The sequence below is a fragment of the Schistocerca piceifrons genome, chromosome 4 (genome assembly GCF_021461385.2).
Source record: "Schistocerca piceifrons isolate TAMUIC-IGC-003096 chromosome 4, iqSchPice1.1, whole genome shotgun sequence".
NCBI classification, from domain to species: domain Eukaryota; kingdom Metazoa; phylum Arthropoda; class Insecta; order Orthoptera; family Acrididae; genus Schistocerca; species Schistocerca piceifrons.
In genome coordinates, this window is record NC_060141.1 from 652,723,101 (window position 1) to 652,735,510 (window position 12,410).

Genomic DNA, 12,410 nt, shown 5'->3' on the forward strand with positions numbered 1-12,410 from the left:
GTTTGACAGCTCAATGTAAATTGGTTGTGGGTGCCGATACCATCTAAGTTATTGGACTCCCTGTGGTGTGCTGGTGAGGTGGAACGGAAGTTATCTTGGTGGGTTCGTTGACCGTCCGTTGGTTGGGTTGTCGTCGGATCGACAGTGGTTGGGCCGATTGCCTGTTTCACCTAATCGAGCGTTAGTTTTTTAATTCCAGCCCGACCCTCGGAACTTCAGGGCGCCTTTGGGTGTAATGCCTTTTCTTGTTTGTTCTTGTTGTTTGTACTTGTATGGCTTCTAGCCGAGTTTTAGATTAAGGTTGTTATGCTCTTGAGTTGTTCGATGGTTGGAGCCTTCAGCCTAATATAAGAACTGTTCTATGTAAAGTCTCTGGAATTTTCAAAAATAATGTTATTGAGGCTTAAGTTTTGGGCCTTTAGCCGATTTTGAATGTAAGTTGTTTGCTCTTAAAGATTCAGATTCTTTGGGCCTTCAACCTAATTAAGGAACTGTTTTAAGGCAAGGCTTTGCCTTTTAAATTTCTAGTTTTGGATGAGCTAAGTCATTGGCTTTCAGCCGTTTTTAAATTAAAGTGGTCTTGCCCTTAATGCATGAGATTGCACTGCGCCTTCAGCCGCTAATTAAGTTCCAAAACTAAAGCTGTGTTTTTTTAAATGAAATTTTTTTGGCTCTTGTGATGTTTGATCAAATAAAAGGTTCTATGTTCGAGTGTAACTGACAGCCGCTTATTTTGGCCCCTTTCCACAACTTAAACTACCTGTCCTGTCCTGTGGGTCTAGCAAAAAAAAAAAAAAATGTTCAAATGTGTGTGAAATCTTATGGGACTTAACTGCTAAGGTCATCAGTCCCTAAGCTTACACACTACTTAACCTAAATTATCCGAAGGACAAACACACACACACCCATGCCCGAGGGAGGACTCGAACCTCCGCCGGGACCAGCAGGACAGTCCATGACTGCAGCGCCTTAGATAGACCGCTCGGCTAATCGCGGGTCTAGCAGGTGGTCTCACGTAGTAGCTATTAAGTAAACACTTTTGCTGCTTTTCTGAATTTTTTTCTGAGCTCAGGTTGCTCGTTAAAGTTACTTTTAATCGCTGTGAATAAAGCGATCGTGATTTTATCTCTGCCACACACTCTTGACCACCGGATACGTTGCACATCACCAGGCCGTGATTAGCTTAGGGCGTGATTTTAAACTCAGGGCTACAAAACGCATCGTCTGCCACACTTCAGTCACTGGTCACTTAAAACCAACTGTCGGCAGACCATCTCGCATTTTTGACATACCTAGTGACGGCCGCTTCCAATATTGCTCGGCGTTCCACATTAACAGCATTTGTGAAGCGACTAGTCGTATTTGCATGTCAACTATAACCGAGCGGAAGCCGGTAGGCGATGTGGCAACACTGAAGCAAATGAAAGACGTCAACTATCAAGTAATTTCAATCTTACTATAGTTGGATGTATTTGCATAACCCAGAAACAAACAGTTTGGATATCCGATAGTGTGGTTCGTTTTTTGAGACATTCCAAGAAACATTGTCGATTGTTTCATTGACTGCACTGAACATGCTTCAATTTTTTTTTTCATTTGGAATGCACGAAAGTACGCTTCAAACTTTCGCGAAACCCTTACATGTGACTTTTTGTTCCTGGGTGCAAAGAAGCAAACACATAAAGCACATACAATAAATTTTCTACCATGGAATGGCTATGAGATATTAACTTCACGAATTTCGTAAGACTCTTATATGGGAACAAGTTTTGTGTTCTAATTATTTTATCTGAGGAAGATTAGAAGACATTAAAAATTTCACGACGCACCGGACATGAATTCGCGACACATCAATGCTTCGCGACATGGCGGTTGAGGAACTCTGGTTCCGAGGATGGAAGAACAGTTTATGCTCTACCGTATCCGACAAATTGTTCCCGTGGTGCCAGATGTTAAGCTCGGCGTTCTGCCTTGCGACAAAAGGGAGAGCTGCGACCCAACCCGATGCGAAAGCGAAGGGTGCGTGGCACAGGGGGAGCTGTGTCGAGGGACCGAACACCAGTCCCTTTCTGTTCGCAGGGCACAGACCAGCAGGTGCTCTGCATGCCGGCGACCTCGTTTGTCGGCGTGGGATCGCGGCGCGAGTCGGCAAGGGTGCTTCGCCGCGCCCCTGGGTAACCGGGGCGTGTTCTGCCAAACCCAGGAGGTGGTGACATCGCCTGGGCTAGGTTAGATGGGCCCAGACCGCCGAACGACTGGGGGACCGACCCACCACCTGAGTAGGAGTGGGTCCTTGGCCTTCAGGTGGAAACTCGGGCTAGTAGGCGGCGAAGGGCGAGGGGTGCATCCGCCTCTCCGGAGTGCGGGGTGCACTTGCCGAGGAGCGTCGAGTGAAATCGTCGACGACGAGGCCTTCGACGGGGACCAGTGCGCTGGCAACGGCGCGCTGAACCCTGCAGCTCAGGAGTGCCCTTGACCTAGGGGCGAGGTCGGTGGGCGAGCTGCAACAGTCCCCCCCCCCCCCCCATGCCAGAGGAGCCGGTCCGGGGTAAGAGACGGGCTCCCAACTTTCTTTCACTCGTCGACAACATGGCAGATCAAGAGACGAGTGACTCGAGTGCGCTTTCGAGGGCGAGTATGTCCGCTGTCCCTACCTCACAGGAGGAAGTGGGACACGAAGATGAAAACGTTTATGGAAGACACTGTCGCATCAGTCAAATTCTTGACTCAAGTGTCAAAAACGGAAAGATTAGTCAGGCTGCGGTCCTGGCAATAAAGAATGAGCTTGCTGCCTGGGCCATAGCACATGCAAAGCTAGAAGGGCGGCTTGAAGAATTGGAAAAAGAGAATACCAGACTTCGACAACAACCGATTAAGACATGGGCTGGAGTGGTGGCGCAAACCGCCACGAAGGCCCAGACAACCAAGGAAACGATTGCCAAGGTTTCGAAGAAACCAGACACGGCAGTCTTTCTAAGACCACTACCTGGACAGACCATTAAAAAAGTACAAGAAATTTTCACAACTACCATTGACCCGGCAAGAGATAAAATTAAAGTGAACAAAGTGAAAGCTACCAAGAATGTGGTAATCGTGGATCTTGCCACAGAGGAAGATAGAGACAAGATACTAAATAATAATAAACTAAAGAAGGCAGTCAAATGTGAACCACTCAAAAAGAGAAATCCTTTAGTTATCTTATATGACGTACCTGTAGCCTTGACCGAAAGTGACATATATGAAACCCTTTACAACCAGAATTTTGATGACTGTGAGTGGGAAACGTTCAAAAATGAATTCAAGCTGCGTTTTAAAACCGGGCCTCGGGAACGAGATGTTGTCCATCACGTTGCCGAGGTTTCTGGTAAGATGTGGCGCAAACTAACCGCTATGGGCAAAGTATACATAGGGTTTCACGCAATTAATGTCAGAGACTACTTAGTAGTCCCCCGGTGCCACAATTGCGGTGATCTGGACCATGTCCATAAGCATTGTGAAAGGAAGCCGGCCTGCTCCAGGTGTGGGGCAGAAGACCACACAAGGAAAAACTGCAACAAAAATGTAACCTGCATCCCATGCACAAAAAGAGGAAGAAAACCGTGCAACACCACCGGAAGGAACTGCCCAACGTACAGGATGTTGGAACAAAGGCTAATTTCGCGAATTGACTATGGCTGAGGCCATAACTGAACTCAGGAAGCCTAAAAGGAAATCCCCAAGCAAGAGGTTGAGGGACGCTCTGAGAGCAAACAAATTCAAACAATTTCTACAAAAAGTCATGCAACCAAGATCTATGGTTATAATAATGAAAGATGTATGTGTACAAACAGATCCGTGCGAAGAAGAAGCTCCCTCTCCTCCCTGCTGGGGACCTGGGTCGAACCAAGAACCTTCTCGGCCACGAAGGCATCCTGTACCTGGGAGTTCACTTCCACATAGTAAAGAATCAGAAAATACCGCACAAGTCCAGTTTGATGAAGTGACTAGCACAAATTCATCCCCTGATTCACCAACCCAAAGAGGAATGGGAATAGACCCCCAACGAATATACCCCAACCTGGAGCATGCACTGCAACTCTCCAGATTGGAGGAGCCGGCAATCCTCACCACGGCAATAAGACATGTGGTACGTGTCGGCCATGAATATGGCAGAGATGTCACCTTCCCAGTAATGGAGGCTGTGGATAGAATCCAGCTTAAGACAATGAATCTCCCCACCGACTTCGGAGCCCTGCGAGATCTGGTTAAAAAGGTATTTGAAAGACGTAACGAGAATTTCAACATAGAAGAACTATATCATCAAGCAGTAATAACCAATGGTGGAGTAGCTCACGACTGGTCCAAAAACTGGCCAGAATCACATATTCATACCTACTACCCACGTGAACCAAATAAACGTGGGTCAGATAAACGCTCACAACAGTAAACTAGTCTTGCAGGAACTTCGGAGGGTGGTGGAAGAGAAGAGTCTAGATGTACTCTGTCTACAGGAACCGTACTCTCAAGCGGGACGAATCCCATACATGGCTGCCAATTGGCAAATGATATACACCGGAGTAGAACCAAAAGCCGCAATAATAATCACTAACAAATCATTTAGAACCACGGTCCTCGCGCAGTTCTCGAGCGAACACTGCAATGTCATGGAACTCCAGACAACGAGAGGAGTGATCTACATCTCAAACATTTACTTCCAATATGGGCGAGAAATAGATGAGTTTTTGGAGATACTCACACAGGTTACCACGGCACTGCGGGGACGCAGGATGATAGTGACGGCAGACATAAATGCTAAGTCCCCCCTTTGGTTCAGTGGCACTCACGATGATCGAGGGCTAAAGGCCGAAGAGACGATAATGGCATTACAACTGGTGGTTGCAAACCAACAAGGGAACCCCCCCACCTATACAGGCGGCGGGGGAGATGGCACAAATATAGATGTGACGTTGGTAACACCAAACCTCATCACAAAAGTCAACAACTGGAAAGTGTGGGACAGAGCAACCACCAGTGACCATAACTTAATTTCTTTCAACATTGGGGAAAGGGAGTGCCACAGGGACATGGGGTGGGAGCTGCAGTTCAATTATAACAAAGCCAACTGGGACCGTCTCGCGGAGGAGTGCAACATCCCGACATTGCTGGAGGGTGATGAAAACGTAGATGAATACGCCGAAGAGCTGGTACAGGCTATCACCAGGGCGGTGCGAGCCGCGGTACCAACCAGGAGGAGAGTCATCGCGGCCACCCCCACACCATGGTCGGCTGAATTAGAACAGATGCGCCAGGCTGTAAGGAGGGCGAGGAGGTACTACCAGCGGAATGTCGTCTGGAGAGAGAAACAAAGATGGTTACAGATCTACACAGAGAGCAAAGATCAATTCCAACAGGAGCTCAGGGCTGTCAGACTCAAAAGTTGGGAAAGTTACGTAAAAAGCCAATTGGCTACGGACCCTTGGGGAGTCCCATACAAGTTAGTAAGAGAGAAAATAAGATCACCTATGGTGCTTTCCACAGTCAGGGACGGGGACCGGATGACGGGCACGTGGCAGGAAACTGCCGAGGCCCTCCTCCGGGTCCTGTTGCCTGACGACGTGGAAGAAAATGAGACAGATGAACAGAAAGGAATAAGAAGAGTAGACCAAAGGGACTACAACAATAACATAAGAACTTACCCCTTCTCTGAAGAGGAAGTCGCTGCCCAAATAAAGGCCCTTAAAAAGGGCAAAGCTCCTGGCCCGGACGGCATTACTGCGGAAGTGGTGCAATTCCTTGCCCCCCAGCTTGTAGCTCCTCTCACTAAGTTGTACAACGAGTGCTTACAACTCGGGAAGTTCCCAGCAATTTGGAAAAGAGCAAATGTAATAATAATCAAAAAGAGTCCAGACAAAGATCCTACAGAAATCAAGTCTTATAGACCTATCTGCTTGCTAGATGTACTGGGCAAACTTTTTGAGAGGCTACTAGCACACAGACTGACAGCACACCGCATGCTGTGTGGGATGAGCGACAGACAATTCGGTTTTCGGTCTGGGTGCTCTGCGTCTGACGCAATCGCCCTGGCTGCCGAGGTCTGTGGCTCTGCCCCGCACAAGTATGTTGTCGGCATCATGGTAGACATCAGTGGCGCCTTCGACAACCTGTGGTGGCCCTCACTCTTTTCCCGCCTGCGGGAAAAGAACTGTCCAGGGCTACTATACGGCTGTCTGAGGAGCTATTGTGTAGACAGGGAGGTCTTGCTATCGGCCCCTAGCGGCACGGTCAGGAAGATTGTGACCAAAGGATGTCCTCAGGGCTCTGTCCTTGGACCTCTCTTTTGGGACATAAACATGGAGCCTCTACTTGAGGATCTAAAGAACTGTGACGATGTGCTAGCGGTCATAGCATACGCAGATGACCTCCTCTTGCTGGTCGGCGGCCGTAGCCGTGAGGATCTAGAACCGAAAGTGGAGAGAGCCGTAACTGTACTTACTTCGTGGTGCCAAAGAAGTAAAATGACTATTGCGCCCAACAAATCAACATACTTGCTTCTCAAAGGCCAATTGGTCAGAAATCCCACAGTTAGAATCAACGGCATGCCAGTTCTTCGGCGCCGTGAGGCCCGATATCTGGGTGTAATCATCGATGAGAGGTGGAACTTTGCATCACATATTGACACCGTATCCCAAAAGTCACTGGTCCTACTAAACAACCTCATTGGAATAGGTCACAAGCGATTCCACCTGCCACCAAATTTAATAAAACTATATCACAGTAGTATTCTGACCTCCATAGTAGGATACGGATCAGGAGTCTGGGCACACAGACTCACGAGGGTCATGCCTGCCATGGCCGTAAGAAGAGTGCAGCGGAACATGCTTCTACGTTCAGCAGGAGCTTACAGAACTACACCAGGAGGAGCGCTATTAGTACTAATGGGGATTTGTCCATTAGACATAAAAATCAGGGAGCAAGCCGCCTGGTACTGGGTGAAGAAGGAAAACAGCGATAAAATCAGGGAAATACTTGGGTTCTACGTGGGGGACAGGTATGCTATCAAAAAGAGGGGAATTGAACTTTGGCAGAATCAATGGAGTAGTGAGGAAACGGGACGCAGAACTTATGAACTGCTACCAGATATCGAGGAAAGGTTAAAATTTACATTTTTCACACCCACAAGAGGAATGCTGCACTTTCTTACTGGACATGGACCATACCCGACATATCTATGTCGGTTTGGGAAACAGGCTACACCAGCGTGCGCCTGTGGTGCTGTGCAAGGTACCCCAGAACATGTGGTGTATGAGTGCCACCTCTTCGATGATGTGGCCCATGATCTTCGACAACAGCTACCAAACATGGACACGTACCACATATTAAGAAGCGAAAGCACTTTTAACATCTTAAATACTCTCACTGATGTGATATCAAAGAAAGTAATTAAGAACTTTCTTAGGGACAACCACCAGTGAAGGACTAACACTTCCACCGAATTAGACTCGTACACCCTTCCTGTACCGCCAAGTGGGGACCTGGCCAGCCGTTCATACGGCTGGAATCCGCCTTACCTTGGACTAGGAGGGAGGGGGGTACAAAACACCGGATTTGACCGCACACCAATTGTGACATGTAGTTAGGTTAGATTAGATGTAGAAGATAGAATAATACCTAGAGTAGACTGCAGCGACACCAACTTAAGGCCAGCCCAGTGCCAGGGGCACGCCCACTGGGATTAGCTCAGTGGGCCGTGGCCAACACCAGTAGGTTTATAGTAGTACTGGCACACCTGTAACGCTGCAGGTAGAATGTAGACTTAGATTAAGTAGCTTAGAATCCCATAGCGGTTAGATTAGAGTAAAACAATAGAAGTACCTGTAGTGTAGAAAAAAGCTGCATTAATCGTATCATTTGTAAGACCCACTAATGTAGTTAGGTAGTGGGTTATATGAATAATGTAATATGATGTTACGAATAAAGAATTTTTTTTAAAAAAAAAAAAAAAAAATTGTTTACTTCAAGTTATTGCGAAATCTGGGAAAAACACCAGAAACCTCAAACTATTCTTCATCTTTTCGGTATCGACGGCATCTATGTCGACTGCCCACTGGGCGTCTCCCTCATAACAGCACAAGACGCAGCTCGTGGAAGGGCCGCCAGCTGGTGCCGCTGCGAATTTCGCTAGTTCGCCGTGACCGTATGAGCACGTCTTTTTAAGACAACGTTCGCCCCTCCGCTCTCGGATCTCTGAAGACTCACAGTGACGCTATTTCATATAGTGCGCCCTACTAATTCGCAGGCCATATTCAAAACTACTATTCAGTGATATATTACTGATGTACATTATGGGAACGGTCTCAGATCTTCAGAATTATGTGTGTTTGATCTGTTGTCTGTTTGTTTTTGTCTCAGGTTCCTCGACCGACATTTGTTTGGCGATTTTTTTGACTTTTTACCACGACAAGTGGCTGGCATTGTTGTAACTTCATTCTCCATTGCTGGTCGGTCACCAGAGAAATGGCTTATGTACGGCGTAGTTAATTGTTTCTAGAATGAATTTTCAGTCTGCAGCGGACTCTGCGCTGAACTGAAACTTCCTGACACGTTAAAACTGGAAACACTCCGCTAGACTGTGGCAAAACTATTTCCCTGAAATACGCTTTCTTCCAGTATTGGTAATTTCTCAAGGCAGGCAGATAAATGTTTGTAAAATTTCGAAGGTAGGGATGTGGTACAAAAGAAAAGAAAACTATGAGGGTAGGTCGTGAAAAACTTTCAAATCGGCATACATTCCGCTGCAAGGTGAAAATTCTTGCTGACATTCAGACAGCTTCATTTCTGGATGTTGGAAAGAATGCTGGTGTGTATGTAGCATTCAACGACTTTTAATGTGACTGTTGCTGAGCGTCTCTCAACTGAGCTGATACCCTGTTCGCAGGACTGCTGCGGCTGCAGCAGATATACCAGAGCCTGCGGCCGGGGAAGGACTCCATCCAGGTGGAGGCGGTGAAGCGCATCCAAAACACCTCGGAGGCGATGGACTTCCTCCATAGTATCGAGGAGATCAACAGGTGAGCGTCGCAGCTTGCTCTCAGGTAGCACTCAGGGTAACAAGGAACCAGTCACCAACCTAGTTAGCAGAATAGTACTCCACTCAGCAATAGAAATAAATTACGCCATTCGTTGATCTTCCAATGGCAACTTTAACATTTACAGAGATCAACAGCCGTCAAGGTAGGCAGCTTCCACTCAACAAATTCGAGTGGGGCTGAGAGTCTCTTTTGAACTGTGACCAAATTCGTGTGTTGCTGTGAGAGTCTCTATTCAAGTGTGTTCTTAACACGTTGAACCCTGAATGCTGCTATTTGTCAACAAACTGTAAATTTACGCGTAACGTTAAGTAAACCACTCGTATATGCATGAACTTGCCGTTTGGCAACACAGACAGGCTGCCTGCACCGAGCTAGAATGTGTTTTGCTTCATTATATTCTCTGAAACATTTCAGAATCGATAATCTTTGCTAAAGGTGGAAGCACGTAAACACACACGAAAGCTGCTGAAAGAGTGAATTATTTCTACCACTTAGGCCACATCTAAACAGATTTTCAAGGTATGTAAAATGAGTTTTAATGACTGCACAGATTCCTTTCCATGTACCTGAATGAATAAACTAATCAATATTTGCGGTTTGTTGCCGTGTGACGACAAACCTAAGATAATGAATACATCAAAATTTCTATATATAACTTAGTACGTAGTATTTTGTGTGTAAGACCCTACCCCAGATATTTTTTGACAGAAATAGATTTACTAAAACAAAGTCGGCAATAGGGGATAGTACACTCCAGGTACATATCTGGCAGTTAATCCCTGAAATTGTGCGGATTGAATAAAGTAACAAACGATCAAGGATCCGACCGAATGAACACGTTGAAAATGTGAGTAGTGTACTAGTAACCTAGAATTAACATGCATCATAGATACACTAAGGCTGCAGATAGAGGCCTGCACCAGCATATGTAGAATAAGAGCTATGTCCTTGTTTCAAGTCGGTAACGTAGGTTCTCTTAAAAACGCAAAGGACGTGAACAGAGTTTTTTTTTTTTTTTGACGGGCTTTCTACTGGGCCACCCTACAGACACGACCAACCTCGTAACAACAAAACAACTGGGCACTACAGAACCACAGTAACACGTAAAGGGGGAGCAACGTCGCACAGCAGAAATCAACGCTCTAATTTCGCTCAGTTGAACTCAAGAAGCAGAATACAAGAATCTGCTATGTTAGGTCTGTCATGGAAGTACGTCACTCAGCTTCATAGCTACGCCTAAGATAACCACCGGGGCTAAACTTCTGTATTATAAATAACGTCTGTCCACATACAACGTAGACAGTTTTACTTGAATGTTGAAATTCTCTCGATACATCCCACGCTACTTACCACTATGAAGATGTTGTACACCAGATAGTTGCCACAGATACTATTTGTGGTTTGACGGGCTGGTGGAAGCAACCAGAACATGACAGTAATTATATTAATAACTTATCTGACTATCAAAATATCTACGAGGTTCGTACAAATAACTACCACCAAAGACGAGTTCAGCTTCACTGAAAAATGCTATGTACTATAGTACATGTTGGATGGAAAATCGTATATTCAGCCTCACCACTCAGAGCAACAAAATAAAATCTTCCAGAGTGTAACTCTATTACTTGACAACACACCCCTCTAAGCAGTGAGTAAAAGAAATGTCCAACTCTTTTATAAAAAAATACATGCTGTTGTGATCGATAGTACCCTATAAATACCATTCCAATTCAAGACCACATCAGATTACGTATAACCAGCTAAACTGCAGTAATAAGTCTGCACATTTAAATATTATTTATTTTATGTCGCCGTTTCAGAGACACAATTTACTCTCTTGTTTAACTGACATTATTAATTGAGAAAACTTCTGTACGTAGCAAGCACTCTACAACAATATCGTTGCGTAACTTGAATACCAACGTATTAATTCGTTTTAAAATTGTCACTTTCCCAGAAATCAGTAAATTATCTTCCTTTCAAGAATTAATCAGTTTTCTCTTTAAATAAAATCCTGAATATAATTTCTCTCCCTTTAAATTAAAATATATGAAATAATTTCTCGCTTTGGAAATTAACAAATTTGGTGTGATATTCGTATTTCTTTGGAAACTAATATCTTTCCTTTTTTTAACGTTGAGGACTTTGCTGCATCTAATCTTTGGTTTCCTTTTACCACTTTACGACATTTGAAAATTATTTGTTTGCTATAAAATTGAACTTTAGTTTTAAAATTTCGTTGAATATTAAATATGGGGCGAATCAGACTCGGGGCAGTATTTTTATTTTTACTGCCTGTTGTCTATCATGTACAGATACGTGTCAGTCTTGATTTTATGAGTGCTTGCCAATCAAACCTACCCCTCTAAGCGAAAAAGTAAAAAAAAGTTTAAACAAAAAACCTGGGTGTCACTGTCACTTTTAAACTGGTTGGACGTTAACATAGACACAAAATCCCATTTCAAGCGTTGACTTTCCACGGACACAATACTATTGAAATTATTTAAGACACAGAACTCGTACGATAGGAGAGACAATTAGTGTGTCTTCAGTAACAATAATTCTGGCTTTGTCTTTTAGGGTTTTGTTGGAGAAGCTACTAAATTCGAGGCCACGCTTGCAGATCTCCTACTAACTTAGAGTAGAACCGCAGGACATCTGTTCTCCTAATTACAAAGATAATACAGTCTCTGCATCTATATAGATATTTCCAAACATTAACTCGACGTTTAAGCTGAAGTCACAAAATAAGCCCTAACACAATATCACAAAGGCACTGTTTCCTAAGTGCTTCCTTCCACCTTCAAAACCACTAATCCAGTAACGCAGAGACACTATTTCTTAAGTGCGTGCTTTCTCCACCTTCAAATCCAACTAAGGACTTCAAGTGATAACGTCACTTACCTCCCACAACAACATGGAGAATCTGCAACCTAACGGAGATAAGGATCGCCTACAAACGAGTGGTTTTCCAGCTACACTTCACTCGGTAACTGTTTTGATATCAACCACCAACCATGAGAAACCAATCCTAAACTACAATATACCGTAGTCAATACTGCTGCCTATCACAAAATTCTGAGGTCCCGCACAAATCAATCAGTTGAAGCTTTTCGCCCCACAAAATGAGAGCATATCACAGGTAGGTGTAAATATCTTACAAAGAAGTCGATAACACTCTCACTAAATTCTTCTAAACGCTGTAGCGTTTGATTCAAACATTCACGAGTCTAATACCGATTCAGACTGATCTTAGTTCGGATAACAACCAACAACAACTAACAGAATTTCTCAAGGAACAAACCGAGAACCATTTACGGTAACCAAATATAGCATGCTAGT

General features: G+C 44.8%; 1 protein-coding gene across 1 annotated transcript in view; it reads left to right on the forward strand.

The window, feature by feature from the left end:
- Window positions 1–12,410, forward strand: part of LOC124795312 (glutamate receptor 1-like) — a 1,309,547-nt gene that overhangs the window by 875,987 nt on the left and 421,150 nt on the right. The window contains exon 5 of the mRNA XM_047259283.1: window positions 8,915–9,047. Within this exon, the coding sequence (XP_047115239.1) occupies window positions 8,915–9,047 (133 nt within the window). The remainder of the gene's footprint in view (window positions 1–8,914; window positions 9,048–12,410) is intronic.